General features: G+C 42.3%; 1 protein-coding gene across 3 annotated transcripts in view; it reads left to right on the plus strand.

The window, feature by feature from the left end:
• Positions 1 to 26,494, plus strand: part of RYR3 (ryanodine receptor 3) — a 547,436-nt gene that overhangs the window by 296,649 nt on the left and 224,293 nt on the right. For all 3 annotated transcript variants that reach the window (XM_080659255.1, XM_080659256.1, XM_080659257.1), the window contains exons 17-19: positions 4,362 to 4,495; positions 6,860 to 7,101; positions 17,093 to 17,285. In XM_080659255.1, coding sequence (XP_080515381.1) covers positions 4,362 to 4,495; positions 6,860 to 7,101; positions 17,093 to 17,285 — 569 coding nt within the window. The remainder of the gene's footprint in view (positions 1 to 4,361; positions 4,496 to 6,859; positions 7,102 to 17,092; positions 17,286 to 26,494) is intronic.

Here is a 26,494-nt window from a genome sequence, read left to right on the forward strand (position 1 = left end):
TACCCATGTGCACCAGCATATTAGTCTTTAATCATCTAGAGCCAAGAAATCCTGTTTGAAAAATCCTGGCAATGTTGTCAAAGCTCAGGCAACGTGGTCTTGATACATAGACAGTCTCTTCAAGGTGTCCCCTTTTTGACTTTTGATAGATTTTTGGATGAAAGCTTCCTTGCCATGAATTTAGTTCTACTCTTAGAGATTACTCAATTGGATAACATATTTTCAAAGACAAGTCCAGTCTCAAATCATCAGGAGGGGTATTTGTAGTAGCTTTGCAGAGAATGTGCTATGTGCAGGCCAGACTACTGTTGAGGGACTTTATCTTTGCTTGGAAAATGCCAAGGTAGTGTTTTCCTACCCAGGCAGCTCTGTTTTCTCCAGTCCCAGGTGTCTCTGCACCTTCACTTAGTTTTCCATGAAGACAGTGACTGAATATATGCGGAAATTTACAGCCACAAGGCACCTCCCAACTCTTGCAACAACAGCAACAGTAATAATGAGGATGATGGTAGCTAACATTTATTTTGTATTTGACAAATGCCAGGTACTGTCTTCAGTGTTCACATGCATTTTCTTTAGTCCTCATTATGAGGCCATAGAGTAGTGTTATTAATATTTGCACTTGACAGAGGCGGAATCAAGGGCTCTGGGATAATAAGCAACTTGCCAAAGAGGCCACAGGGATAATTATTGGCAGAGTAGGACCAACATTGTGGTCTCCTAACTCCAAGTTTAATATTCCTTCCAGGTTTCTCAAGCTGAAGTCAATGAACATGTTAATCAGGGCCCACATGCTCTGTGAGAAAGTTTCATTTGTGTTCTTATTTTTAAAGTTATCTTGAATACCAAACTCTTTGTAGTGACGAATTCACACTTAGAAGGCATTTTCATATGATGAGTTCATGTTTCTCAGGTTGAAGTTTGAGAGTTCATGAAAGTGGTCTTCAGAGTCATGACATTTTTCTTTTTAAAAAGGTTTTTACATCTTGTGGGTTTGAGAAACTCCTGTCTGTACCATGTCCCCTGTAATCACATGCTTAGAATGGAGAGTATCTACAATAGTGGTGATTAGTATACCTCCCTTGCTCTCTAAGAGTTTTCAGTTGCTAGCTCTGTCCCTACTATAAGAAGCATTGCTACTCATCTAAAGCATAATCAAGTTAAAGATACAGTGTAAAGAACATAATCCTTGAAGTGAAAGGGACAGGAGTGGGGTACACTGCCCACTCCCTGTTTTCTGAATGCACTCTGTCCCTTGATCCCTCAGCATCACCTCCCTACTTTTCAAAATTCTTCCCTTCAAAACTTAGTTCAAATGCCACTTCCTCTATGAAGCTTTTTCTTATTGCAATTGGCCATAGTTTCCTCTCCTAAATCCTTATACCACTTGCACTCTGTTACATGGTGGTTCCATTCTGCCTTTTATTATAGTTTTTTTTTTTACACACGTATTTCTCTCACAGATGTGTAGTTTCTTCATAGCAGGTGTTATTGGAGAAGCATATGGCTTATCTTTCTCCATTGCTAGTGGGGGTGGCATCCTTAGGGATCAGCTTTGTAATCCCCATAGTGCCATATGTTATACATGGCAGGCATTTGATACACTTTTGTTAAAGGTGTAAGAAATAAGTAAAAGGAATGAATGAGTAGAGCCAGAATCTATTCCCACCTCACCTTGAATAGATGGAAACTCACATATATGGACAGGCCTTGTCTCAGTTCAACACTAATCAATGGGAGGGCTCCATTCTGTGTGGTCAGAGACAGGCTCCTTCCCTCTAGCAGCTCCTCATCCTCTAAGACAGGGCTTCACAAACTGTAATGTGATTACAAATCTCCTAGGGATGGTATTAAAATGAAGTCTCTGATCTAGTGAGTCTGGGAATAGGAGAGGTGGTGCCTAAGCATCAGTATTTTTGGTAAGCTCCTCGGATCATACTTGGAATAAGGAGACCCTTGGGTTTTATCATTCTTACTGAATTTCTACAACCAGCTGGAAAGAGAGACAGTGCACAGAGGACTCTGTGGGTTTTTAGGGGCCAGTACATCAGTTTAAGTGAAGTTCCCACTTTTCATTGGCAAGAACTTGGTCACATGACCTCACATTACTGCAAGGAAGGCTGGGCAATACAGTCTCTTGTGTGCTCAGGATAGGAAGGAAAACAGAGTCTGGTGACTTACTCAGCAGTAACTGCCACAGCAAGTCACACATCCCAGAGGTCTCTGAGATGTTATTTCTCCATTGGAAAGTACAGATGACCAGTAGGCACAGTGCCTGTGTCCCCATGATGGACTGGCCCTCACTATACTCCTTTCACTTTCAAGAGAACCTATTTAAATTTTCTAGAAAAGGCCGAAACCGGTTTGGCTCAGTGGATAGAGCGTTGGCCTGCGGACTGAAGGGTCCCAGGTTCGATTCCGGTCAAGGGCATGTACCTTGGTTGCGGGCACATCCCCAGTGGGAGGTGTGCAGGAGGCAACTGATCGATGTTTCTCTCTCATCGATGTTTCTAGCTCTCTATCCCTCTCCCTTCCTCTCTGTAAAATATCAATAAAATATATTTTAAAAAAAATTTTTTTTCTAGAAAAGGAGGTGTGTCCCCATTCCTTATTTTACCCAAAGATATGCCTTCTGAAAGATAGCCTAAACCCATGGTCGGCAAACTGCAGCTCGCAAGCCACATGTGGCTCTTTGGCCCCTTGAGTGTGGCTCTTCCACAAAATACCACGGCCTGGGCAAGTCTATTTTGAAGAAGTGGTGTTAGAAGAAGTTTAAGTTTAAAAAATTTGGCTCTCAAAAGAAATTTCAATCGTTGTACTGTTGATATTTGGCTCTGTTGACTAATGAGTTTGCCGACCACTGGCCTAAACAATGTCAGCCACAATACTTTAGGGCACTATCTATTCGTAGATGAGACACTATTAGGCTATGTACTTTCTCTGAGCCCTTTTTCTCTCTGCTGTTATATTGTATGTAGATTAAGCTCTGCTTACCTCTGGCTGTGACAGCAAAGCTCCTGCATCTGTCACTCCAAGGCAAGACAGATGAAAACATATGATAGACTGGATGATAAGTATTTAATTTCCTGGCCATCTATGGCTCTTTTCTTTGAGAAATTATCCTCTGGATTTCCAGTTTTACAGCCCATACATTCCACAGACTGGTGATGGTAAGAGTCCATAAAACTGTTGTTGGGATCCTTTTCTGCTTGTCCCATAAATGTGCTTTGTATTTATGTGGAACAAAATTGACATTCAAGGAGTCAGGTAGAAAACTGGTTTGTGAGAATTATGAATACAAATGCCACCAACAACCTGAAGCCATCCAACCCACCAAGCATTGAGTCTTCCAGTGGCCACTTTGAAAAACTGAAATGCAGCCACCCCCTCCATGTCATTACAGCCTGCCACAGTCTGTAATTACAGCCTGCCACAGCTTTTACTTATGGACTGCTGTTTGCACATGGCTCCCTGTGGGGAAGACAGGGAGGAGCAGTACCTGGTCCAGCACAGTGTGCTCTGCCGTGGCAGGAACACAGAATCTGAATGAAAGAGGATGATGCACAAGGAGTCATGGTGGGCGAGAGGCCAACGTGTGGTGGAGGAGGCCAGGGTAGCAAAAGGAACAGAAGCTGCTGGCTGGTCTCAGATTCAGGCGCCACTGTGCTCTTGAAAGTTTGGCATCACACTAGAGGGGAGAAGCAGAGTGGGTGAAATGCTTTTGAAGATGGATTTCTAGGAATATAAGAGTATCTTCACAGTGAGAGACCCACAAACCGGAACCTGCCCTGCTATCACATCTACCCAACCCACAGGAGCTTCCCAAACCTGCTACGATGTGCCAGGGACTTAGCCCAATGGGAACCCAAGTACCTTTTGTGGAGAGCTGCATGAGTGCCTATTGATCGTGATGCAGAGTGGAGCACGGGATTCAGTTTGTGGACAATGAAGGGCCTTCCATCCCAGGCCTCTACTCGTGCACAACTCCAAGAGGTGCCTGGATTTTGTATCCTGGATGCCTCTCCTCACCCTGGTCCTGGCCCTGGAAGGGGTATTAATCAAGGCAGTCTGTCTTGAGAGCCCAGACTCATCCACTTTAACAGAACAGTAACCACAAATAACATGTGCAATTTGGAGGAAAGGGCATAAGACCAGGGCAGAGGGGATGGAAGGAAGCCCAGCCTCATTTCCCAAGAGGCTGAAAGCTCTGGGGCATTACTCATGTCTGGGGTGGAGGGGAGGCTTCATTGACTTTGATAAGGTCTTTCCTCCTGTCACCTGACCCTCACCCTGCGGGAAGCCTACTTCTGTCCTGTCACCTGGCAGTCAGGCCCTAAGTTGGTGGGCATGTCTTGCTGCAGGTTCTAGATGTCCTGTGCTCCCTCTGTCTCTGCAATGGGGTGGCCGTGAGAGCCAACCAGAATCTGATCTGTGACAACTTGCTGCCCCGGAGAAACCTGCTCCTGCAGACACGGCTGATTAACGATGTGACGAGGTAAGGCCACCATCATTATTCCAAAAGCGGTATCTTGTCTCCAGACAGGGAAGAGGGCTGATTTGAACTCCAAAGCCACCCACCATCATTTCCATGATGATTCTGGCACAAAAGATGAGAGCAGGCACATGTGTTCTCTTTTAGGGCCTCGGTCTCCAACCCACTTTCTCCTGAAGTGCCCAAGGAGTATATGTACCACCCAAGGGCTGAAGAATTTGGCCAGAAGTGGTCTACCATGTTTTATTTTAAACATCAATACAGATCTATCTTATACCTTCTTCATAACGTATTTATTTTTATTTCTATATACCAACTTTTTTTCTAAAATTCTCTCACAGAATAGATGTCCCATGTTGATACCATGGCTTATTGAATCCTCTGGCACATGGCCATTTACCCAGGAATAATTGTGCTGGTCAGGTGGAAAGCATGGACACAGGCAGAACTCTAGGCCGCTGGTCCACACCTGAGATTCATGTGAACTCACTGGGCCTGGACTAGGCAGGCCCAAGGTTCTTCAGCAACTTTCCACCTGGGCCCACTTCCTAATCTGTAATGGTGAGAGAAGAACCTCCCCTCTCAAGTGTAGAGCAGCCAGCAGAGCTAAGACATCCATACCAACATGTTTCTTCTTAGGACCAGCCTGGTTTTTCCCTGCCCATCCAAAATGGAACACTACCCCAGCCTAGAATAGTAGACACCCAGAAAAACTCTGTTTTGTCCCAAGCTCTTAACCACTTTGCTAAATACATTAAAACATCTGGCCCTTAACAAGGTTGCTTAAAAGTGACTTCTTCCTTCATCCCCTTTTCTGTCATCTAGGTTGAATTTTATTTTTTTCAGCTGTATTGAAGTATATCTAGTAATTGATCAACAATATGGTAAGACATTTAAAGTATACAACGTGATGATTTAATATAAATGTACATTGTGAAGGAACTCTACCCAAAGTATTAAATAATACATCCATCACCCCACATAGTTCCCGTTTTGGGGGGAGGAGGGTAAAGACATTTAAGTTCTCTCTTAGCAAATTTCAATTATGCAATGTCATCAGCTATAGTCACCATGTTATACATTAGATCCTCAGACTTCATTCATCTTATAACTGAAAGTTTATACCCTTTCACCAACTCTCCCTATTTTTCCTGCCTCCACCTCAGCGCCTGGCAACCACTTTTCTATTGTCTGTTTCTATGCATTTTTATTTAGATTCTACATATAAGTGATACTATGCAGTATTTTCTTCTCTGTCTGGCTTATTTCTAATGTGACTTCTTAATGCTTTCCAAAGGCCATTGTTATTAATAATGCTTGGTGACAAAGCTGCTGTTATGAAAATGGGGGTGATTAAACCAATTTACTGGAAGAATGGAAGAAGTCCTTTCTTTCACTTACAATAAGAAATGAGGATTTGTAATCATGCAGCTCTATATGACATCTTCAACCTCTTTACCTGTGGCTGACACTCAGTAAATGTTGGTTACCTTGAGTGAAACATTTAAAGAGAGACAGGTTTGCCCTAACCGGTTTGGTTCAGTGGATAGAGCACTGGCCTGGGGACTCAAGGGTCCCAGGTTGAATTCCAGTCAAGGGCATGTACTTTGGTTGCGGGCACATCCCCAGTAGGGGGTGTGCAGGAGGCAGCTGATTGATGTTTCTCTCTCATTGATGTTTCTAACACTCTCTCCCTCTCTCTTCCTCTCTGTAAAAAATCAATAAAATATATTTTAAAAATAAATAAATAAATGAATAAAATAAAATAGAGACAGTTTCTCTATATTTTATAATGGAATTAATGTTGTCCTGACACCTTCCTAAGAACGTGATCAAGTGTTGGAGGCTTGCCATGGCCAGTATTGCTCAGTGATTAGAGCATTGGCCCATGCACTGAAGGGTCTTGGGTTCGATTTGCAGTCAAGGGCATGTACCTGGGTTGCTGTTCCATCCCCCACCCTCGTCAGGGCACATGCAGAAGGCAACCAATCAATGTCTTTCTCTCACATCGATGTTTTTCTCTCTCTCTCCTCCTACACCCCCGCCCCGACCCCTGCACTTCTACTCTCTCTGAAAAACCAGTGGGGGGAAGAAAAAAAAAAAATATATATATATATATATGTGTGTGTGTGTGTGTGTGTGTGTGTGTGTGTGTGTGTGTGTGTGTATCCTCAGGTGAGGATTAACAACAGCAACAAAAAAAAATTGTTGGAGGCTCAAAGCTTTTTCTACTTTAGAACTATATGAAAAACACAAAATTGCTCTTGCCCTTGGATTAATTGAGCAGTGCCTCCTCTGTTCTGGTTCAATTTGCTTTCTCAGTTCTTAAGAGTCAGTAAATGCCACCTGCCCTATGTTTAATTTCAGTATTCGGCCAAACATCTTCCTGGGAGTTGCTGAGGGATCAGCACAGTACAAGAAGTGGTACTTCGAGCTCATTATTGACCAGGTGGACCCCTTCCTAACGCCAGAGCCCACACACCTGCGGGTGGGCTGGGCCTCGTCCTCAGGCTATGCTCCATACCCAGGAGGTGGAGAAGGATGGGGAGGCAACGGTGTTGGTGATGACCTATACTCCTATGGCTTTGATGGACTTCACCTTTGGTCAGGTGAGTACTTTGCCAAAGTTTTGGCCTCTTATCTCTCACTGGGGGTGACTGAGGCTTGACTGGTGTGAGCTGAAACTGTCACTTTCTGTATGAATGATATAGATTCGAGTGTAAACTAGAGATGGTTAGGTGGGAAGAGCATCAGATCTGAAATGAGACACTTGCTTTAGCCATGACTCTGGCCCTTCAGCTGCATTATGGGTACGGGCCCCTTCCCTTTCCCTAAGCTCTGTGTCTGTACAAGCAGGGGCTTTCAGGATTATATGGACAAACAGGGAAGGAGAAAGACTCAGCATTTATTACTGAGCAGTGAGCTACATATCTTTTGTACACATTTTATCCCATGTTATCGTTACAATGACCCCTTAAGATAGATAATATTGACCCCATATTACAGATGTGGAAGCTGAGGCATAAAAATATTTAAGTCATTTATTACAGTCACACTGGGAGAAGTCAGGATCTGACAATAAGCCCAACACCTTGTCAGTGCAGCATGTTACTTCATGATGCACTTTATAAAACGTCTGGATCTGTACCTGACACATCGGAGATGGTAATCAGTTAAAAATAATCTGAAGCTTCCTTTTTAAAGATAAACATTGTTTTCCCCAAGTGTGTCCACGGCCTGTGGCTGTGCAGGAAGGAACTGACTCCCGCAGGGTGAAAATGCAAGAACGCCCATGCTCTCAGCCTAGCACAGGAGTTCTCCCTCACTGTCTGTTGTCCGCAGTGTGTCTTACCTGTATCTTTTGCAAAACTGCAGTTGTGTCCCTTATAGAAATCCCTTACATAAGCATTGTGCAGCATGCCTCTTACATAAGGAACCATGACACACATTCTACCTTAAATTCAGTAGGAGGGAAAAGTTTGTCTCTAAATGACGAGCCTGTCTATTTTCTTTTGTAACTGGGAACCCATCACGTTTTCCTTCTGCCCTTAGCTTTCAGGCTAAAACCATTAGCTCAGGTGCTGATGACATGCTTCTTGCAGTGGGTCTTTATTTTCATTTGTGTGTGTAGGTGTGTGTACTGTTTTAAATCCATTTTAAACATTTTTAAAATCTTAGGAATGGTGTGAACGTATTTACATACTTGTCCTGGGTTATTTGTGGGAAGAAAGAGAAAGCCCTATCTCTGTCTGTGTTTTGTGTGTTCGAGGGTCAGCATGGCACAGACAAAAGCAGATGCAGAACAGCAAGATGATGGGTTAGAACAGGTGAAAGTCTTGTCTTGTTCTCTTATCCTCCCAACTTAACCTTCCCTGGTTCCGTCTTCATGGGGGTAGGGGTGGGTCTTGCCTTCTCAGTTCTCAGAGCCCCATCATGTGTGGCTGTGCAATAGTAGCATTTAGCTTAGGTTATCATCACATGTCACAAGGTTCTCAGAAAGTTGTCTTTAGGGAAGTGATCTGAGGAGACATCATTGTGCTCACACCCACCCACAGCTCCTGAGTTTGGTAGAATTGAATCTGTGAAGGAATGAAGAGTATTGACTTGAGACAATGATTACCCCATTGCCTGCTGGTTGCTGCTCATCTCCCACCATCTCACCAACACGGTGCAAGAGTATTTTTTGGGTCCCAGTCTACTCCCAAAGAGAACTCCGCATGGGGGGTGGTTAAAGAAATATGAAACACAGTTACACCCATGGATAAAGCAAATTGGACTCCTGTTTAAAAGGAAACTAACAATTCTCAAAGAAAAAAAAGTTTGGTCTTTTCCAGACTTTGCAGCACTACATGGAACCCCCAGTATATCCCTTTGAAGAATTTCCAGAATGAATACATCTATTAGTCAGGAGGGAGTCAGAGAGCCCATTCATTGTATATCCAGAAAGGGGTGCTGTCTGTGTATTTAGAACCTGACTCTCCATCTAATTGTGCATCATTCCAGGAGTTGAGAGAGCACGGGAATGGACAGTGCACAGGAGAGTACAGTGCTCCCCTCATCCCTCTTGTCCTAACTCCTCTGAAGACTAGGGAGGTGGACACGCCCACACCAGTTATCACTAGCAGTGCCTCTATGATTGGAGATGGGGAGGAGGCTTGGGTCTCAGCTTTTCAGAAGCTGACAGTGGCTCTCTGAGCATTACCCACACTTAGTAATATAAGTACATTTAGGGGACTTCACCCCTCAGTCTTCAGTGCCTGATGAGATTTAGGGAAACCAGTGCCTGTGAGATTTATAATTTTCATGCTCACTAAAATACAAAGCTTCCTTGGGCCTGAATTCTCCAACCAGCACACAAGGAACATATATCTCGCAAAAGGCACTGCAGGTAAATATGTCAGCATGTGCTCCAGCTGATGAAATAGGGTTCTGTTAATGACTCCCACCAGGACAGCAGTGAATTCTGGACAATCTGATGAAAGGATAATTGTCTGATGAAGAAATAAAATGGAAATGACCCTCCAACTTACTTGCTATAGGAGGGAATGGAGGGTGGCCAGGGAGAGATATTGGAAACTGGTTATGACAGTTTTTCTCCTTTTCCTTGAGATCCAAATGCCCAGGCCCACTAACTTTCAACTTACATGTTGAAGGCATAAATTAAGCCACTGCCTTGGACTGGTCTTCAATGCGCTTATGGAAGCACGGTAGAGATGTTGTCATGATTGGAGAAAATGGCAGTGCCTCCAATGCTTTGTCATTGCAAAGAGTCTATAAGAAACAGCAGGGCTTTGGAGTTATGCCCAGTTTGAATCCCAGCTCCTCCGCTTACTGGGTAAATAACTTAACCTCTCAAAGACTTAATTTCCTCAGGTAAAATGAAGATGTGCTATAAGTTCTTGTAGAATTTAAATGAGATGAGGGACATGACATTTTTTCATTGTTTTTAATTTATCTTTATTGTTGAAAGTATTACAGATGTCTCCCTTCCCTCCCCCACCCCCCAGTGACACCTTCCTCCCCACTGCTGCCCCCTCCCCAGTCCTTCACCACACTATTGTCTGTGTCCATGGGTTATGCATATATGCATATAAATTCTTTGTTAATCTCTTCCTACCTACCTCCTTCCCTCTGAGATTCATCAGTCTATCGCATGCTTCCTTGTCTCTGGATCTATTTTGTTTTTCAGTTTATTGTGTTATTTAGATTTTACATATAAGTGAGGTCATGTGATATTTTTCTCTTCCCTACTTGCTTATTTCACCTACCATAATAATCTCCAGGAGGGACATGAAGTTCTTGACACACACTAGATACCCAGTAAATATGACTTGAACTTCCCTCCTTGTCTACAAATCCACTGTTATCCTAAAGACCAAGCCCAGAGTTCTGGGTCCCTCACTCGAGATCATAAGAGTACCCCCATCTTAAGGGGATAAAGAACCCAAGTCCCATGCTGAATGGGAAAGGAAGTTTCAGAGTGATATCCTGGGAGTAACCATGAGCTTTTTCTCTGTGTAGCGGGAGGGCAGTCTTAATAGGTCTATTTCACCACAGAAGCCTGTGAATTCTCTTTCAAGTATCTGCTGTACAAATATCCCCCTTCTGAACCCGGCCCAGTTCTCTCTACAGAATCCAAGGTCAGCTCAGCCTCTGCATTTTCCCTCTGGGAGGAATGGTTCTTTTCTTGTCATGGCACCACTGTCCCTGTCCTGGCATGGCCTTCATGTAGCCTTTCAGGTCTGCATTCAGAGGTGAATGTGGCTCAGAGCAGCCTAGAGTATGTTACTGGCTAGGGAGCAGTTTCACAGGAGGAGGTCACACCTACTCTGCCCTTTTAACAACTTTTTCCTTGCAAAATCAGAAGAAGTAGAGGAATTTACCTTCCCAAGAGATGAGTGATAACAAGAAGTGAATGAATGGAGTATAATTGTGCCTCTTGATTTAACATGACTTCTAACTCATTAAGATAATGTGTCTCTGCAGTCAAATTTATATAAGAGGGTCTTTATCTGTCTCCTTACTAAGATGAACCCAAGGTACCTGTTTGTCAAAACTCACCCATTATGACTCAGACCTTTCCAGCCCCAGTGAAGCCTCTCTCTTTCCAGTTGTCTAAGTATTTGTGTTTATGTTATAACTAGTGGCCTGGTGCACAAAATTCGTGCATGGGGTGGGGTGTTCCCTCAACCCAGCCTGCACCCTCTCCAATCGGGGACCCCTTGGGGGATGTCCTACAGGGATTGGGCCTAAACTGGCAGTAGGACATCCCTCTCACAATCTGGGACCGCTGGCTCCTAACTGCTCACCTGCCTGCCTGGCTGATCATCCCTAACTGCCTCTGCCTGCCTGCCTGATTGCCCCTAACTGCCCTCCCCTGCCAGCCTGATCTCACCCCCAACTGCCCTCCCCTGCCTGCCTGATCACCCCTAACTGCCCTCCCCTGCCGGCCTAATCTTTCCCCCAACTGCCCTCCCCTGCCAGCCTGATCTCACCCCCAACTGCCCTCCCCTGCCAACCTGATCACCCCGAACTGCCTCTGCCTGCCTAATTGCCCCTAACTGCCCTCCCCTGCTGGCCTGATATCGCCCCCAATGGACCTCCCCTGCCAACCTGATCTCATTCCAAACTGCCCTCCCATGCTGGCCTGATCTCACCCCCAACTGCCTTAAAACCCCTCCTCAGCCCCCACTTTAGGTTCTGCCTTCACAGTTCACCCAGATTAGGTTCTGATTGCTCAGTTTCTATGCCAGTCAGCATCAAAAGCTCCACCTCCTAGGCAGCCATTGGCTCCTCACAGTTCACCCAGATTTGGTTCTGAATGGTCAGTTTCTATGCCAGTCAGCATCTCTGGGCCTATCTCTAGGCCTGATCAGAGAGGTGGGGCTGATTAGCAGCCCCCATGGAGGCCAGGAGAGAAAGAGAGGCACGCTGCTGGCCAGGCCCAGAGAGAAAGAGAGTCAAGGGCTGATCAACAGCTGCCACAGAGACTACAGATCAGACCCTGCTTCTCTCTCCAGGCCTCTCTCCAGGCCTGATCCACAGCCCCCTCAGCAGTCAGTGCTGGCTAGCCATGACAATCCAGCACTGACTGCATGACTGACTTCCGGTGTTCAGCCGAGCCTTCAGTCATTACGGTCACTGCCTTAGATGCCAAGCTCTGCAGTGCCCGGGGTAATAGATGTGCTGAGCATCAGTGTTTCCAGATGCCTACATTACTCATCAAAATAGACTAAATCTGCAGTAATATATCCTTGGGTTAATCTGAAGATGTGCAGCAGATGATAAAGTGGCTTTTTCCTTCATCCTAAAATGCTAGGTTAGAATTTGCCTTTCCTGGAGTTCCAGGTGGGCCTGAGCCTATCAGTCAGGGATTTCTTCAGACCAGCAGAGCCAGGGCACCTCCCAGCCTGTCTCTGTGAGTGGTCTCTAGGATTACTCAGAGTTCCTAATATATTGAAAAGAAAGCAGTTGAGGCAATTTAGAAACACTCTCTGCATCAACTCTGCTTTTCCTTGCTACAGCGTTTTCTGTCCATTGTTCTAAAAGGGGTTAAATTCATTAAACATATTTGAAAGTGACTTTTTTTTACCACTATCAATAAAGGGACTTAATGATTTCAATAACTCAATAAGTGATTTTCAAATCACTTTCTGGAACCAGTCCTTAATGCTATGATTCTCCATATTGTTATTTCTTCCTAATATTACAAAAGACATAATATTCATATAGTATTCTGGCAAACTTATTCACTGCTGGCCTAGTAACAAAACAAAAATAATAACTAATAGCATTTGTTGTAGGTTACAATGCATCAGACTCTCTTCTAATCACTCTACATGGAATAATTTATTCAACATTCACAGCAAACCCACGACAGTATTATTTTTATTTGACAGATGAGGACAATTGAGTCCACAAAGGTAAGTGACTTGCTCAAGGTCACACAGTTAGCAACAGAACCAAGACTCAAACCCAGGGAGTCTGGTTCTCTAGACACACATCCCTTAACTGCTATTCACTACTGCCTCTTGAGTGATATATAGCGATATAGCACATCAGTCATTCATTTCATCAAAAACATAGGAATAATGTACTTTACATATAACTATTGACATAATCATGGAGGCATCACTGTACCCATTTTACAGATATAGAAGCTGATTCTTTTAGTAAAATCACAGGTCCAGTTTTCTGTAGCGGGTAAAGACTGGAGCTTTATACTCAGACTCGGCCTTCTGTGTCTTCAAGATCACTCCCCAACCCATGCCACTTCATTAGAGAGCATTTGGGAGGACAAGTACCTTTTTTAAACATGGGGTGCAGGGCCCTTCTGAATCATTTGGAGCCTTGAAAGCCCTCACAAGGTTAGCAGTTGCTTCCTCCAGGTAGAATATACAAAAGCAATCTCATGTCCTAGTTGAAATGTTCTCAGAAAAGTAAAGGTCCTTCTAAATTATATTTTTACCCAGTACGGATCTGGATACTTTTAAAGGTAGTTGTCCAATCTAGCATTTCCATTAGTTTCCAGTTTTCCCAAATTCACAGAAATCTCTTGGGATTTGTTCAGATGAGTACAGTGATATTTTCCAGACATTATCCTGATAGAAGAAGAAACTATTGAAGCAGAAATATTTGTTTTTAATGGGAAAATAAAAAATCTCAAGAATGAGACAATATAACAGGTTTGCTGAGTTTTGATATCACATATTCCTTTCCTGGTGGACTTGACTGTGATAAGGAAGAAAGGATTCTGGGACCTGGGATATCTAAACTCCATGAAAGGAGCTACGAGTACTCAGCCTTGTCAAATGGGGAAATTGGAAAGGGGTCAAACCCACACACTCCAAGTTTGGCTTAGATTTGTTCTGTTTTAAGTAATGTTGAACTTTATTAACCAATGTCATGCCAATAAATTTAATAAACAAACAATAAATAGTTGACTCTAGGGCCTGCAATGAGGAACTTGCTCCTCATTCTCAGTACTGAAGCAAGGTGTAAAGTTACAGAAATGGGTCTGAGGCCCTCCAAGCCAATTTTCTATTTGACACTGAATTTGTTATGTGCTGGTGTGGGACAGGGAGTCCAGATTCCAGGTTCCGGTCCAGCTTTATCCTGCATCACATCTCCTCATTAAGCCCCCATTATTGCCCATATCCCAGCCTCACCAAACTCTAGCCATTCTGCAAATACAGCAGGTTCTATAACTTCCTTGAACTCACATCATTTTATTATAATGTTGGTGGGGGGGATTTATTCTTGGCCAGGGCATGTCTGTGTGGAGTTTGCATGTCCTCCCCAGGTCTGTTTGGGTTTTCTCCAGGTACTCCAGTTTCCTACCAAATCCCAAAGTTTGGAATAAAGGAGAAGACTTCTAGAGGTAGAGGGTATCAAATTGCCTTGGGAGCATGGGGCAAGTTGACTTGAAGAAAGAACGGTTCACTAGATAAATGAGATCAATTTCACCATAGGCTAATGGATATAAAAAAGAGTTAAGTTCTAGAGCATTTCTGGTCACAAAAGCATCAAACTTCTAAATAAGCACTTCTAAAATATTAAACATTGAAATAAATGTAAGCTATACATATGTAAGCTATCATACGTATAAGAAAGTAAGATCATGATTTTCCAACCCACTATTCCAGTTCAGGCAGCAAGTGGCCAGAGATTATCTAGCAGCTCATGCACAGGTGGGACCATGCCTTTCTATCTCAGGCCACTCAAACTGGGACAATTTGGGCATGTACATTAGGTAAAATATGTCATTTCACTTAAAGTCGCAGTTTCCAAGAACCTGTGCACCATGTTAAGTGAGGACTTAATATATATGTCATACACTGCTTTTGCATAAGCCATTCATTCTGTTTGGAATGCTCTTTTCTTTCCCTTTTATGTAGTGAACCTTTTATTCTTCAAGTCAACTTGATATTGTCTACCTCCAGAAGTCATCTCCTTTATTCCAGTATTTGTACTGAATTGTAATTCTTTATTTGAATGTTTATTTCCCAGTAGATGATGGGCTTCTCAGGGCAGGAACTGGGTCTTCTGTCTTTGATCCCCAACCCTAAGCACAGTATCTGGGCTCATTCCTGTTTATGGAAAGTCGGGGGTATATATAATATGGTTTTGCCAATCACCCAAAATAACCAGAAGGAGGCATCTAATTATTTTTTTCTTTTTATTAAGGAGAGTGTAGCAGTTTTACTATTTTAAAATCCACTGCTTAGTTTAGAATCTATTACTAGAGTAACAGTGACTACTAATAAACAGTAACCACAACAAAACATTAAATAATCAAAAGTTTAAATAGTTCTAAGCTGAGAATAGAAATATTACATAGCATAGATATATGTGTAAAATTTATAAACAACACACATCCTAAGGGAATTTTAAAGGTTACCTTTTTATGGCATAGTATAAAGCCATTAAAATTCAGCTTCTAATGACCATTTCATTATAAATAAAATGTTTTCAATCTAATCAGTAGTAAAAACAAGTTCTTAAATATCCCAGTTTGGATGAAAAGTATATATCTGAAAGAGTAGAAGCATTTCTTATTGAGTTACATTTTTTCCTTGTTCCTACCTTTTCTATACATCTGACAAACATTTGTAATGAACGTGTATTACTGCTGTAATCAAGAAACAAGATACATTTTATAAATTCTTCTAAGACCTCATTTTAACACCTAACTTCTGCTGCTTCATTGCAATCTTCCCAAAAACTGTAAACCTTGGGGATGGAGGGAAGTGGGTATGATAACTTACTTGTAGAACTTCCACAATGGGATGGTGTGACAGAAAAGCAAGAGGTGATTTTCTCATTAGGTTAGGTCAGCAAATGACAAAATCATCTTATGAAAAATATATGCAACAACAACAAGGAAGTCACCAATACAGAGTATAAGTAACTATGTTTTTCTGCCTATCTGAGGTAGTAAAACTCTTTAAAACAAATAAGCCAACTCTGCTGCATAGTGTAATGGCTAGATGGCTTTGCTGTTCTTGACTTTGATGGCTCCTGCATCCAATACTAAAGTGGCTATATGTACCCCTGTGAGGGCTTTCAAGGCTCCTAACAAATTGGGAGAGTCCTGCACCCACACTTAAGGTGGGATTCTTCCAATTTCTCTGTAATTAAATGGCATGGGGGTGAGGGTGGCAAGAGGTCTTGAAGTCACAGAGGGTTGAATTCACATTCCAAGTCCTTACCTGCTACATGAACCTGAGCCTATGATTTTACCAAAAACATCAGCTTCTACATCTGTAAAATGGGTATAGTGATTCCCTCATGGCTGTCAATAGTTGTTAAGGTACCATTATTATTCCTATGCTTTTGATGAAACGAATGACTGATATGCTATATACCACTCAAGAGGCAGTAGTGTGTAGCAGGTAAGGGGTGTGTCTACCTGGGCTTGAGTCTTGGTTCTGTCACTTACTAACTGTGTGACCTTGGTCAAGTGACTTACCTTTGTGGACTCAATTGTCCTCATCGGTCAAATGAAAATAATACTGTTGTGGGGTTGCTGTGAATGTTGAATAAATTATTCCATGTAGAGTGATTAGAAGAGAGCCTGACACAGTGTAATCAACAACAAATGCTATTGCTATTGTTTTTGTTTCTATAACTCCAAAAATGAAATACTAGGCTAGCAGTAAGTACGCTTGCCAGAACATTATTTAGAGGAAATACTAATAGCAGAGAGAGAGAGCGCGCACGCGCGCGCGCACACACACACACACACACACACACACACACACACACACGCCCCAAAAGGCAGTCTGTCCATTATTTCAGACACCAGGCCAGAATCTGAGCACGCATAGAGCAGATTGAATTCTTGCTTGTTCTCATTTCTGGCAGGTTGAGAGTTTCCTCTGAGACTCATGCTGTTCAGACTGCCCACTCACCATCTTAGGAAGTCATTTCTCATTGCTTATCTCACACTGTTTCAGAAAGCCAGGTTGCATTTCAAATGCAATAGCATGTCCAGACCTCCTGTGTGCTATCTTACCTCCCACCTCCCACAGGTGGCCTGTGAGCATTTCCTCTAGCTCTAGAGTCCCACACACCTTTTTCTTGTTCTTTGCTCACCAGGCCGCATTCCTAGAGCTGTGGCCTCCATCAACCAGCACCTCCTGAAATCAGACGACGTGGTGAGCTGCTGCCTGGACCTAGGGGTGCCTAGCATCTCTTTCCGCATCAACGGGCAGCCTGTGCAGGGGATGTTTGAGAACTTCAACACAGATGGGCTCTTCTTCCCTGTGGTGAGCTTTTCAGCAGGTGTCAAGTAAGTTATGGCCGTGACCTCATGGAGAGTAGCCGTTACCCCACCTCCCACCACTCCTATGAGCTGGAAGCATGGAAATCTCCTTCAGGGCTTCGGCACCACAAACCACACTCTCCCAGGAAGGGAAGAGCAATGCAAAGCCATTCATTCGCTCCATAGATACTTGTGGAACACACACCTCCTACCAGGGTTATAGAATGTCCGCAGATAAATAGCAAGATGAATAATATAAATCCTGTGTAGAAAATTTACTTTAACGATTATGAAAAGTATCACGTGCTCATTATAAAAAATTTAAGATAAAAGTCATAAATAAAACAATAAATATCACCTGTGATCCCATCATTGAGCTATAATCTCTTGATATTTTGATGTATTTTCTTCAAGTCTTTTATTCTACAAATATGTGTGTATATTTTTAATTGACATCCCCCTAAATCTGAAGTTTTTTATGTCTTGATTACTTTTCATTCAGGAGTAAGTAATGAGTCTTTTCCTGAGTCATTAAGTATCCTCCTGCAAACGATTTATATGGCCATATAATATCCTTTTATTTGGCTCTCCCATTATATAGTCATTACTTTGTTGTTATACTTTCATGCTGATTTCATTTCATTATAAATTATTATGAACATCCTTGAACATAGCTTTGTCTGCATTTCTATTTAGTGCCTCGTACAAGTAGGTCAAAAGGAATGAACTTTTTGAAGTCCAAGTTTATAATTATGTGGCCAATAGGTTTTTCAGAAAGATTGTTTGAACAGTTTGGAATTTATTATCAATAATTTTGAAATCTAAAGGCTCTGAGAAACATAAACTTTTATGATTTATTTCACCACAAAATCTGAACTAAACTCATTTTGTGGCAAAACTATCAGCAACAAAAATGAGGCTATTTTTAGTCTTTTCTTTATTTCACATCTTATGAATATTTACATGTTTAACTATAGAAATATTAATGTATTTGATTATGGGGTACAGCTGCCCACCTGACTGTAAGAACTTTTTAATATATTACGTGTACCCTCTTTCTTTCTTTAAATCTAAAGAATTCTGCAGTCTAATACACAGCTCCAAACTTTTCATATAAAGGACTGGGTCTAGAGTATCATTTAAAGCAGCATATGGGAACACCCAACTGAATGGATCCTCGTGAACTTTTCCTGTTATTGGTTATTTTTCATCTTTGCTAATTTGAGACAGTTGTATCTTAAAGTCTTAATTTTCTATTCGATTAGCAATGTGGTTGAGCTTGTTTATGCTTACTGTTTTTATGTATTATTTTAACCCAATATCTTTGTTAATTTTGTGTTTTCTGCCTTTCTGGTATAAATTTTGGAACAATTTTTACATATATTAAGGCTATTAAACTATTGCCTTATAGTTTTCAAATATTCTTCTCAGTTTGTGATTTACTTTTTGAATACATAATTTTTCTATTTTGTTTTTCCCTTTTACAAAAGTAATGTAGGTTAAAGAAAATAGCAAGACCCCATAATCATACCACCAGAGATAATCACATTACCCTTTTATTTATGCATCTCAATATTTTTACATTAAATTGGACTTGTACTATGCATGCTGATTGTCTACATAGTATTTCTAACTATTGTGTTTATTGCTCTCCCTCTTCTTTGCACTATTTGGATGTTGTATTATTTTAGTCTGACAATACATTTTAACATCTGGAAGGCAAGATCCTAATTTAACTCTTTTTTCCCAAAATTTTCTTAGCCATCTTGCTTCCTGCCTCTTAAGGAGATCACCATCAGTTGAGCAGGAAACTAGTTAGGATCACTGTGGTTTCCAGGGAAACCATTGGAAAGGGCCATGAGAGGAGGATAGTTGTGCAGAGCAGAGCTTTTTGTGCGACCACAAAAAAGCCATCACAGAGCTCCCAGCATCCAAGTGATGGGATTTCCAGAGTGACAGCACTGTGATAGGCATCAGCACCTCCGGCAGACTGATAAATCAAGATATGTTCACATATTTATAATAGAGGATAAAAATTCTGTCCTGTTTCCAGTAAATGAACTATTTAGGAATAAAACATTACCCTTTGGAAATGATATTCAACCTTTAGAATTTGACACATTTGCAAGCATGCACAGTATATACAGTAATGTATGTTTGCAAATACACCTAGTGACACAATAGCCACGTACATACCCACAAATCCACACGTGCATATTTATAACCATACTCATATAGATGGGTATAATATATTGAAATCAAACATTATCATTGCTGGCTATTCTTGTAAGAAATGGAGAACCACTATAGTAAAAGTTTGCTAGGTTTGTAAATTTACTTATCACAGATTTTAGCAAGAGGATTGTACATTAGCCCCAGGGACTAAATTCTAAAAGTTGGGAGTTATTTCCTGTGTTTCTCTGTGTGTGTTTCTCATGCGGATGATATTTCCATGAGAATTTCATGCCAATTCTCCCTTCATATGTGTTGTGTGACATATCATTCCTCGTCAGTATCCTTAGGAGCATGTAGAAAACAAGGAGCATATTGAAAGATACAGGCACTATAAGCACAAAGAAGCTGATTGGACAAAGACCCCCTGGCAGCTGTGGAAACCAGTGTAAGCCCCATTGCTCATCTTCCCACTCCATTCCCCAAGAATAAAGAGAATGAATAGAAATCTAAATACAAGGCAATAGCGTTTGGCCATCCACCTGTGGACTCAGTGCCTTCTTCTGGAGAAACTGCTCACTCTGAGCTGTCAGTGCCCAGGCCGGCATTTGCCTGGTGATTGATGGCCATGGAGGCCCAGCACCAGTGCCCCTCCTGTCTTTATCTTCGCCACATCCCATGTAATGGGTTTTGCTTCCCATCTGAGAGAAGCACTTAGCTAGAAGTCAAATCTCTCCAGAGGGGTCTTTTCCAGTCTGCTGGTTAATGGACTTTTCTGAATATTCTATGTTTAGTGAATAGTACATCCAATCTTGCCTGCTGCATAATGATTTTTAATCATTAACTCATCCATCTAATCTCCCTCAGAGCTATGAGATAGGACTTTTAAATGTATGTGTTTATTCGTGTGTGGGGGGGCGGTGGAGGTGGTTTAAAAAATCTTCTCTTGGCAAAGAACTGCAGCTAGCAGGTGAAGAAATAGGTGACTAATAGGTATCCACCTGTAGATCTTTCTAGCAGCTTGTCCCTCGGTTAGTAGATCGTGCAGCCTTCTCTGTGCACAGGAGAGAGAGAGAGAGAAGCAGAGTTCCCAGAGGAGAAAAATGAGATGGCTCACCCATTTACAGCTGCTGAGAGAATTTAAGAAACTGAACTGTGCAAATGTGCTGACTTGAAAAGCTAACACCTTAGCTATGAGAGCTTCTTGCTTGTTGCAACTCAGCAAGCTCCAGTGGGATGCCAGGGGCTTGATGTCTCTCAAGCCTCCTTTCTGTCAGGAAAATATCACCTCTGAGATATTTCTGTCTTTGGTTCTCAGAATATGATATGATCTGAGAAGAGATGGATCGCAGTTGGCCTGCATTCTTGGGAAATACCTTTTGCTGAAGTACATCCAATCCATCACATGGTGTCACTGGTCAGGGTCAGTGCTGGTCCTGTGTCGGTTTATTTTCACTTATGAGCAAATGGGATCGATGTCCTAATACTGACTGTCACATCAGCTGGTGAGGTGTGATTTGTACTGAAACACAGCAGTTCCCCCTCTACTGCTTTTGTTCAGTTGTGCAGAGAGCTAGAAAGAGAAACCAGGATCTTAACTCCAAGTTAAAGGATCTTACTGAAAATAAATGTATTAATAATAAAATTGAAAACAAATTATTGTTTTACCCAATAGAGTAGAATTTTGCCTGTTATGTAGAGTCTCTCATGGCAAGGTTCAAGGCTATGCCCATCGAGAGAAAGATTCTTCTCCCATCAGAGAATAACTTAGAAATTGCCTCAATTTTAACTTCTGTATGGCTTCTAAATTAGATTTCTCTTTTACAACCCCATTGCCTCCTATTTAATGGTCTTTACTGAGGTTGAAGTCTTGTCTTGGTGACCCCACATTTTTTATTAGTAATTACAAACTATATTGTTAATAACGACACCTGATTAGGATGTCCCTGCCAGCAGTTGTCAAAAAGCAAAAATCTTTTCAATTAGATTTACTCACAGTGAAGTCAAAGGCAGCATGAGTAGTTACTAACAAAATCCACACATCAATACGTACTCTCTTCTATTATGAATATGCCTTCTTAGCTTTCTTCCTGGTGTGAGTTGGGGCCGGTGTGATTAGTTTAGCAGGGCTTCTGTGTAACAGCCTTGTTCATTAGAGGACAGAATTTGGGATGAGGCATATGTACCTTGGAGCCTACCCAAAAGGTTTTAGCCACTTAGATGCCAGGAAACTCTTATTAAAAGGTGGTCTGACCCTACCAAATGGCATCATGGCATGACCCACCTGGGGAGCATTACGCAGAAGCTGAGGATATAGTGAAATTTGGGCACTACATTTTGTTTTGCAGAAAATTGATGAATTAATCACTGTAGTAGAGTGATTTTCAACTAGTGTGCGATAAGAATTTTAAAACAATACCTGACTATTTAGTGAGGGGCCCTGACCTATTTACCCTTATATTGTCAAATTAAAAAAATGACAACAGCCAACACAACAATAGATGTCCAGTGTGAATGAATCAAAATTATATCTGTTTTTATGTCAGATCGGCCAAAAATATAATACATTTTTGGTGTGCCACAGAATTTTAATAATTAGTTTATGTGTGCCATGAGATGAGAAAGGTTGAAAATTGCTGCTGTAGTAGAATATATGTTATATCTATAAACTCCCCATAGATTATGTTATCATCTTACATAACTCTTTACCAGCCCTTGCTAATTTATAAAAACAACAATATCCAAAGATGGTTGGTGTTTGCAGTTGCTATTTGTTTTCCCTTGGTACCTACGGACTTGGTTGAAACTCAGGTAACCAACAGCTTAGTTATTTCCAGCTTGCTGTGGTCAATGCTGTGAAAATTATTGCTGAGATAAATATACTTCTGTGAAAAACATGATGAGCACTGGCTAGGTTGCCCTGGGCTTTCATCGAACACTGGCCAAGAAGAAATATGAATGTGGGCATGTAACATAACTCAGATTGGTCTCCTGTCTAAGCAATATGGTCTAAAGAAGCCATTAGGAATCATGACTTAGGAGTTGAATTCAGGTCAACAAAAGCTTGCTAAGTCTTTCTCCTCAACCACAGTCTGTATCCTTTTGTTCTTTGGGACACCATCCCAACTCTCTGGGAGGGACTCAGTAGCAGGTAAGAGTAACTAAGACTAAAGTGTCTTCACATGATTGCTAGTAAGCTCTGAAGGCAACCTTGCCCTTTCTGAGCACAGCAAAGCTTTGATTTTTACTGTATTTTCATTCATGGGTCAGTCTTTCAAATCTGGATATTTGCAATAGGTATTCTCATCTCTTCTGCAAACTGGAAAGCAAAAACACACAAATCTCAAAAGATGAAAATGCTCATGAGGATTTTTCAATACAATTTGCTCTATTTTCAAAATCCGTCAAGTAAATAGAAAATTCTTCCACACATCCCGAAACTTCAGTACTCCCAGATGGCCATTACTGAAGCTATTGCTCATTCTGAGGTGGAAGAATCTGAGGACACAATTGCTTACTGTAATCACTGTAGGAAGAAAAACCTTTGAGAGCTGATGGAGTGTCTGAGCCATGGGAAGGACCCCAGAAGATGATACAAGTGCTTTAGTGGAAGAGGTTAAATTGATTAATGAAATTGATTTTAAAATCCATTAATGCAGAGAAAAATCTGAGGATAAAGAAGAACTAATTTTAAATAAGAAATCTATTCTTAAATTATCTTTTTTAAAACTTTTCTGTGATGCTGGGAGAGTCCGTGGAACCCAAGGAGCAGGGAAGAATACACCTAGAAGAGAGAAACTTACATTCTAATTGGAAACTTCTCATTTATGAATGAGGCAAAGGATTTCAAAGACAAACATTGAGTGCCAGATAATGGATGTATTGACAGGAGTAGACTAGGGGGGTGTAACTTGGTTGTTTCTCCTTCGACCTCTTCAAACCCATGCTCTGGACTCCTTGAGTTCTTGGGCAGATTCTGTATCCTTATTATTCCTTTTAAGAACAAGAACAATCTTGTCAGTAATTTAAAAGCTCCATGTATGTGAACATAAAAACTCGAGATTTGTACCCAGTTTGAGCCCTCCCCCACTTGGCCAGACATTTGAGGTCGGCCTCTTGTCCCTGTTGGTACAACTCCTCCCAGTTAGCCAGCTCCTCCCTGTTCAGACCCTCTGGAGTTGAGCCCAGGGGGTGAGATGGCTGGGGGAAGGGCTGGTCCTCTGGAGTTGATGAGGCTGTCATGTGGCATCAGACCTTTGTGTAGCAGCTGTGCAATGGCTGCCTCTTTCCCTTCTGGGGCCTTCTGTAGTTTTCTGGAAGGGCCTCGAGCTGGAAGCCTCTGACACGGGCAATTCTTTTGACACAAGCTTTGCACTTGTGTTGGCTGCTCCCTCTGACTCCAAACCTCCCTCTGCATTTTCCCAGGCCTCCCACCTCCTGAGCCCCTGGGCTTCTGATCTCTATTCAGTAATTTGCCTTTCTGGAGATAGCTGACAGCTGGCTCATTTGGATTCTCTATCTGGCCTTCCAGAGGCACACTCCTTGGCCCCATCTCTTTCTTTCTCCCTTTTTCCCATGAGCTCTCTCCCTCCCCTCCACCCTCCCACCCTCTCCCTCCCCACCACCAGCCCCATCACAGGCAAATGTGTCCCTTACTAAACCTCAGGGGCCAATTGTAAAGTTTCTGAGTAGGTCCTTGAAGCCCTCACCCTTTCACTTCAGATGGGAAGGAACCCCCACCTCCTTTTCTCCCTGACAGTTCTCTCTCTCCGTGTGAATTCCTTACCTTGCTTATCCCTGTGGAGGTGCACAGTGAGCTGAAGCTAACAGAACTGGGAGCTCCTCTGTAGTTGATCCAGCACCTCACTCCAGGATGTGAAAAAATTGGCATTCGCTCAATTGTCCTCCTTTGGGAGCTCTGCTAAAACTCTGAGACAGAGGGGAGCCCATCCTAATATCCTCAAATAAAGTAGATTTCAGCCATTTCATTCCTTTCCTTTGATTATTTCCTTCACACCTACATTTCATCCCTAGTTCTTTCCTTCGACCTGGTCAGTCTGGATTTCCCTGAGCGAGCCAGTGAGTGAGTGAGGAGGAGGAGGACCCCCAATAGTGGTGGCGACTTGCTGGAGCCCATCCTACAGTCTCTGGGCAGCTCCTCATGGGCTGTGAGGGAAGGAGCCACAGACGGTGGGTGTGCCTGGCGCCAGCTCCTGTCCAGTCCCACCTGCTGGGAGCTGGGCTCCCATCTGACAGGCCTTGGAAGCAACCCAAGACCAATCCTGCCACCCACTGAAGCATAGCATAATGGCTTGGAATTCGATGCTTCAGCAAGCAGTAAACACTGATTACTGGCTATGTAAATTTTTTATTTTACAGTTTGTGTGGCCATTACAGGAGATAAGATTAAGATTTATCTTCATTATCATTCTCCTTTCAATAACTGAATATACATGCAGAAAGTATTGTTCTCCTTACTGCTACAAGGAACTCCACCTTTCTTGATTTGTTATCTTTCCAGAAGAGGACAGCTGATTTTAAAACGTAAGAGAAATTTTAAAACGAAACAGAACTGGCAAGAGAGCTCAAGAATAATTAAGTTCTGAGTAACAAAGAACACATTCGCTGTACAAGCTCCCAGCTCACCTTCTTGCAGGAAGGATGCTCAATGAGGAGAGAAAGGCAAAAAATCCCACACTCATTTCTTGCTCAAAAAGATCCCGTTTTACCCCATGGTTTCCACATGTCAGTAACACAGTCTGTTCTGTTACGGATGGATGGGAAGTTCTCAACAAATGGTTGCAAGGCTTAGTCATTATTTCCTGAAGGTTCACGAAATTAGTAACACTGCAGGCTAATGACTCAATTTTGTTTTAATGTCAGTGTTCATATTCTTAATATATGTAGATCATGCCCTGTTGCATAACATTTAATGTAGGAACATGTGTAAAGAATAATTGTGGTGCTGACTCTATAGCATTGTGGTTTAGTACTTTAAAATGGCAAAGTGGGAGGATTCATATTTCTATAATTAATCTTAAAATACTGTTGGGATAAAGAATGTATTTGTGTTGGAAAGGAAAAAACCTTAAGGTCTCTCACTTGCGGAAATTTTTATTTTCCATTTTCACAATCAGGCTATTTCCATAGTCACAATGACTCAGCCCACACTGTGACTTCTCTTGCAAGGCTGCCCTGCTAGGTGAAGGAAGTGAGGCCTAGTGGAGAGTTTTGCTGGGTCGCAGTCCTTCCTCTGTGTACCTCACCTCGCTTCACACACATATGCCCACTCCATCAGCAATTCCTAACATTCCTAATTCCCTCCCCCTAAAGTGGGATCTCGCTGCTTGTTTCCATGTTGGCCATCATTACCCCAGTCCAAACCCACCCTCATCTCTCACTGTGACTAGATGGTGTCAGGTGCCTGCAATTGCCTCCAAATTGTTCCCCAGGCCTGTCTACATAGAGCAACTTGAAAATTTTTATCTTTTCTTAAAATCACTCAGAAGTTTCCCACCTGGAAGAAAATCTCAACTCCTTCTCATGGCTCACAGACCCTGCCTGATCTAGCCCTGCCATCTCCCACCTCATCTTCTGCCCCTCGGGCGCACCATGTTCTCACCATACCACCTCTACCCAAGCTCTGTCTACCTCGGGGCCTTTGCATATGTTTTTTTCTGCCTGGAATGCTATTCCTTCAGATTTTGAGCTCATTAGCTTCCCCTTCATCCTAAGGGTTAACTTATATATCTCCTCCTCAGAGATGCCTTCCTTGACTCCAATCTAGGAGCAACCCTCTTCCCCAGCTTATTTTGTCTCCCTCTTTATTCCCTCACTAGATGTCTCCCAATAAGAAATTAGACCTGTTTGTCTAGTTGGATGCCTACTCTGTGCTTTGTTCAGTGCTAAATCCTTAGTGTGGAGAACACTGCAAAAATCCCAGGAGCTCAGTAAATGGTGGTTAAGGGGAGGGGGTGAGCGTTATGTGCAGATGCTATGTGTATGGATTGATTTCTCCCGTGTGAAATTATTGTTGACCCTGAAGGGCTGCATACCTTACCATG

This window comes from Plecotus auritus, assembly GCF_963455305.1.
Source record: "Plecotus auritus genome assembly, chromosome: 1".
NCBI classification, from domain to species: Eukaryota; Metazoa; Chordata; class Mammalia; order Chiroptera; family Vespertilionidae; genus Plecotus; species Plecotus auritus.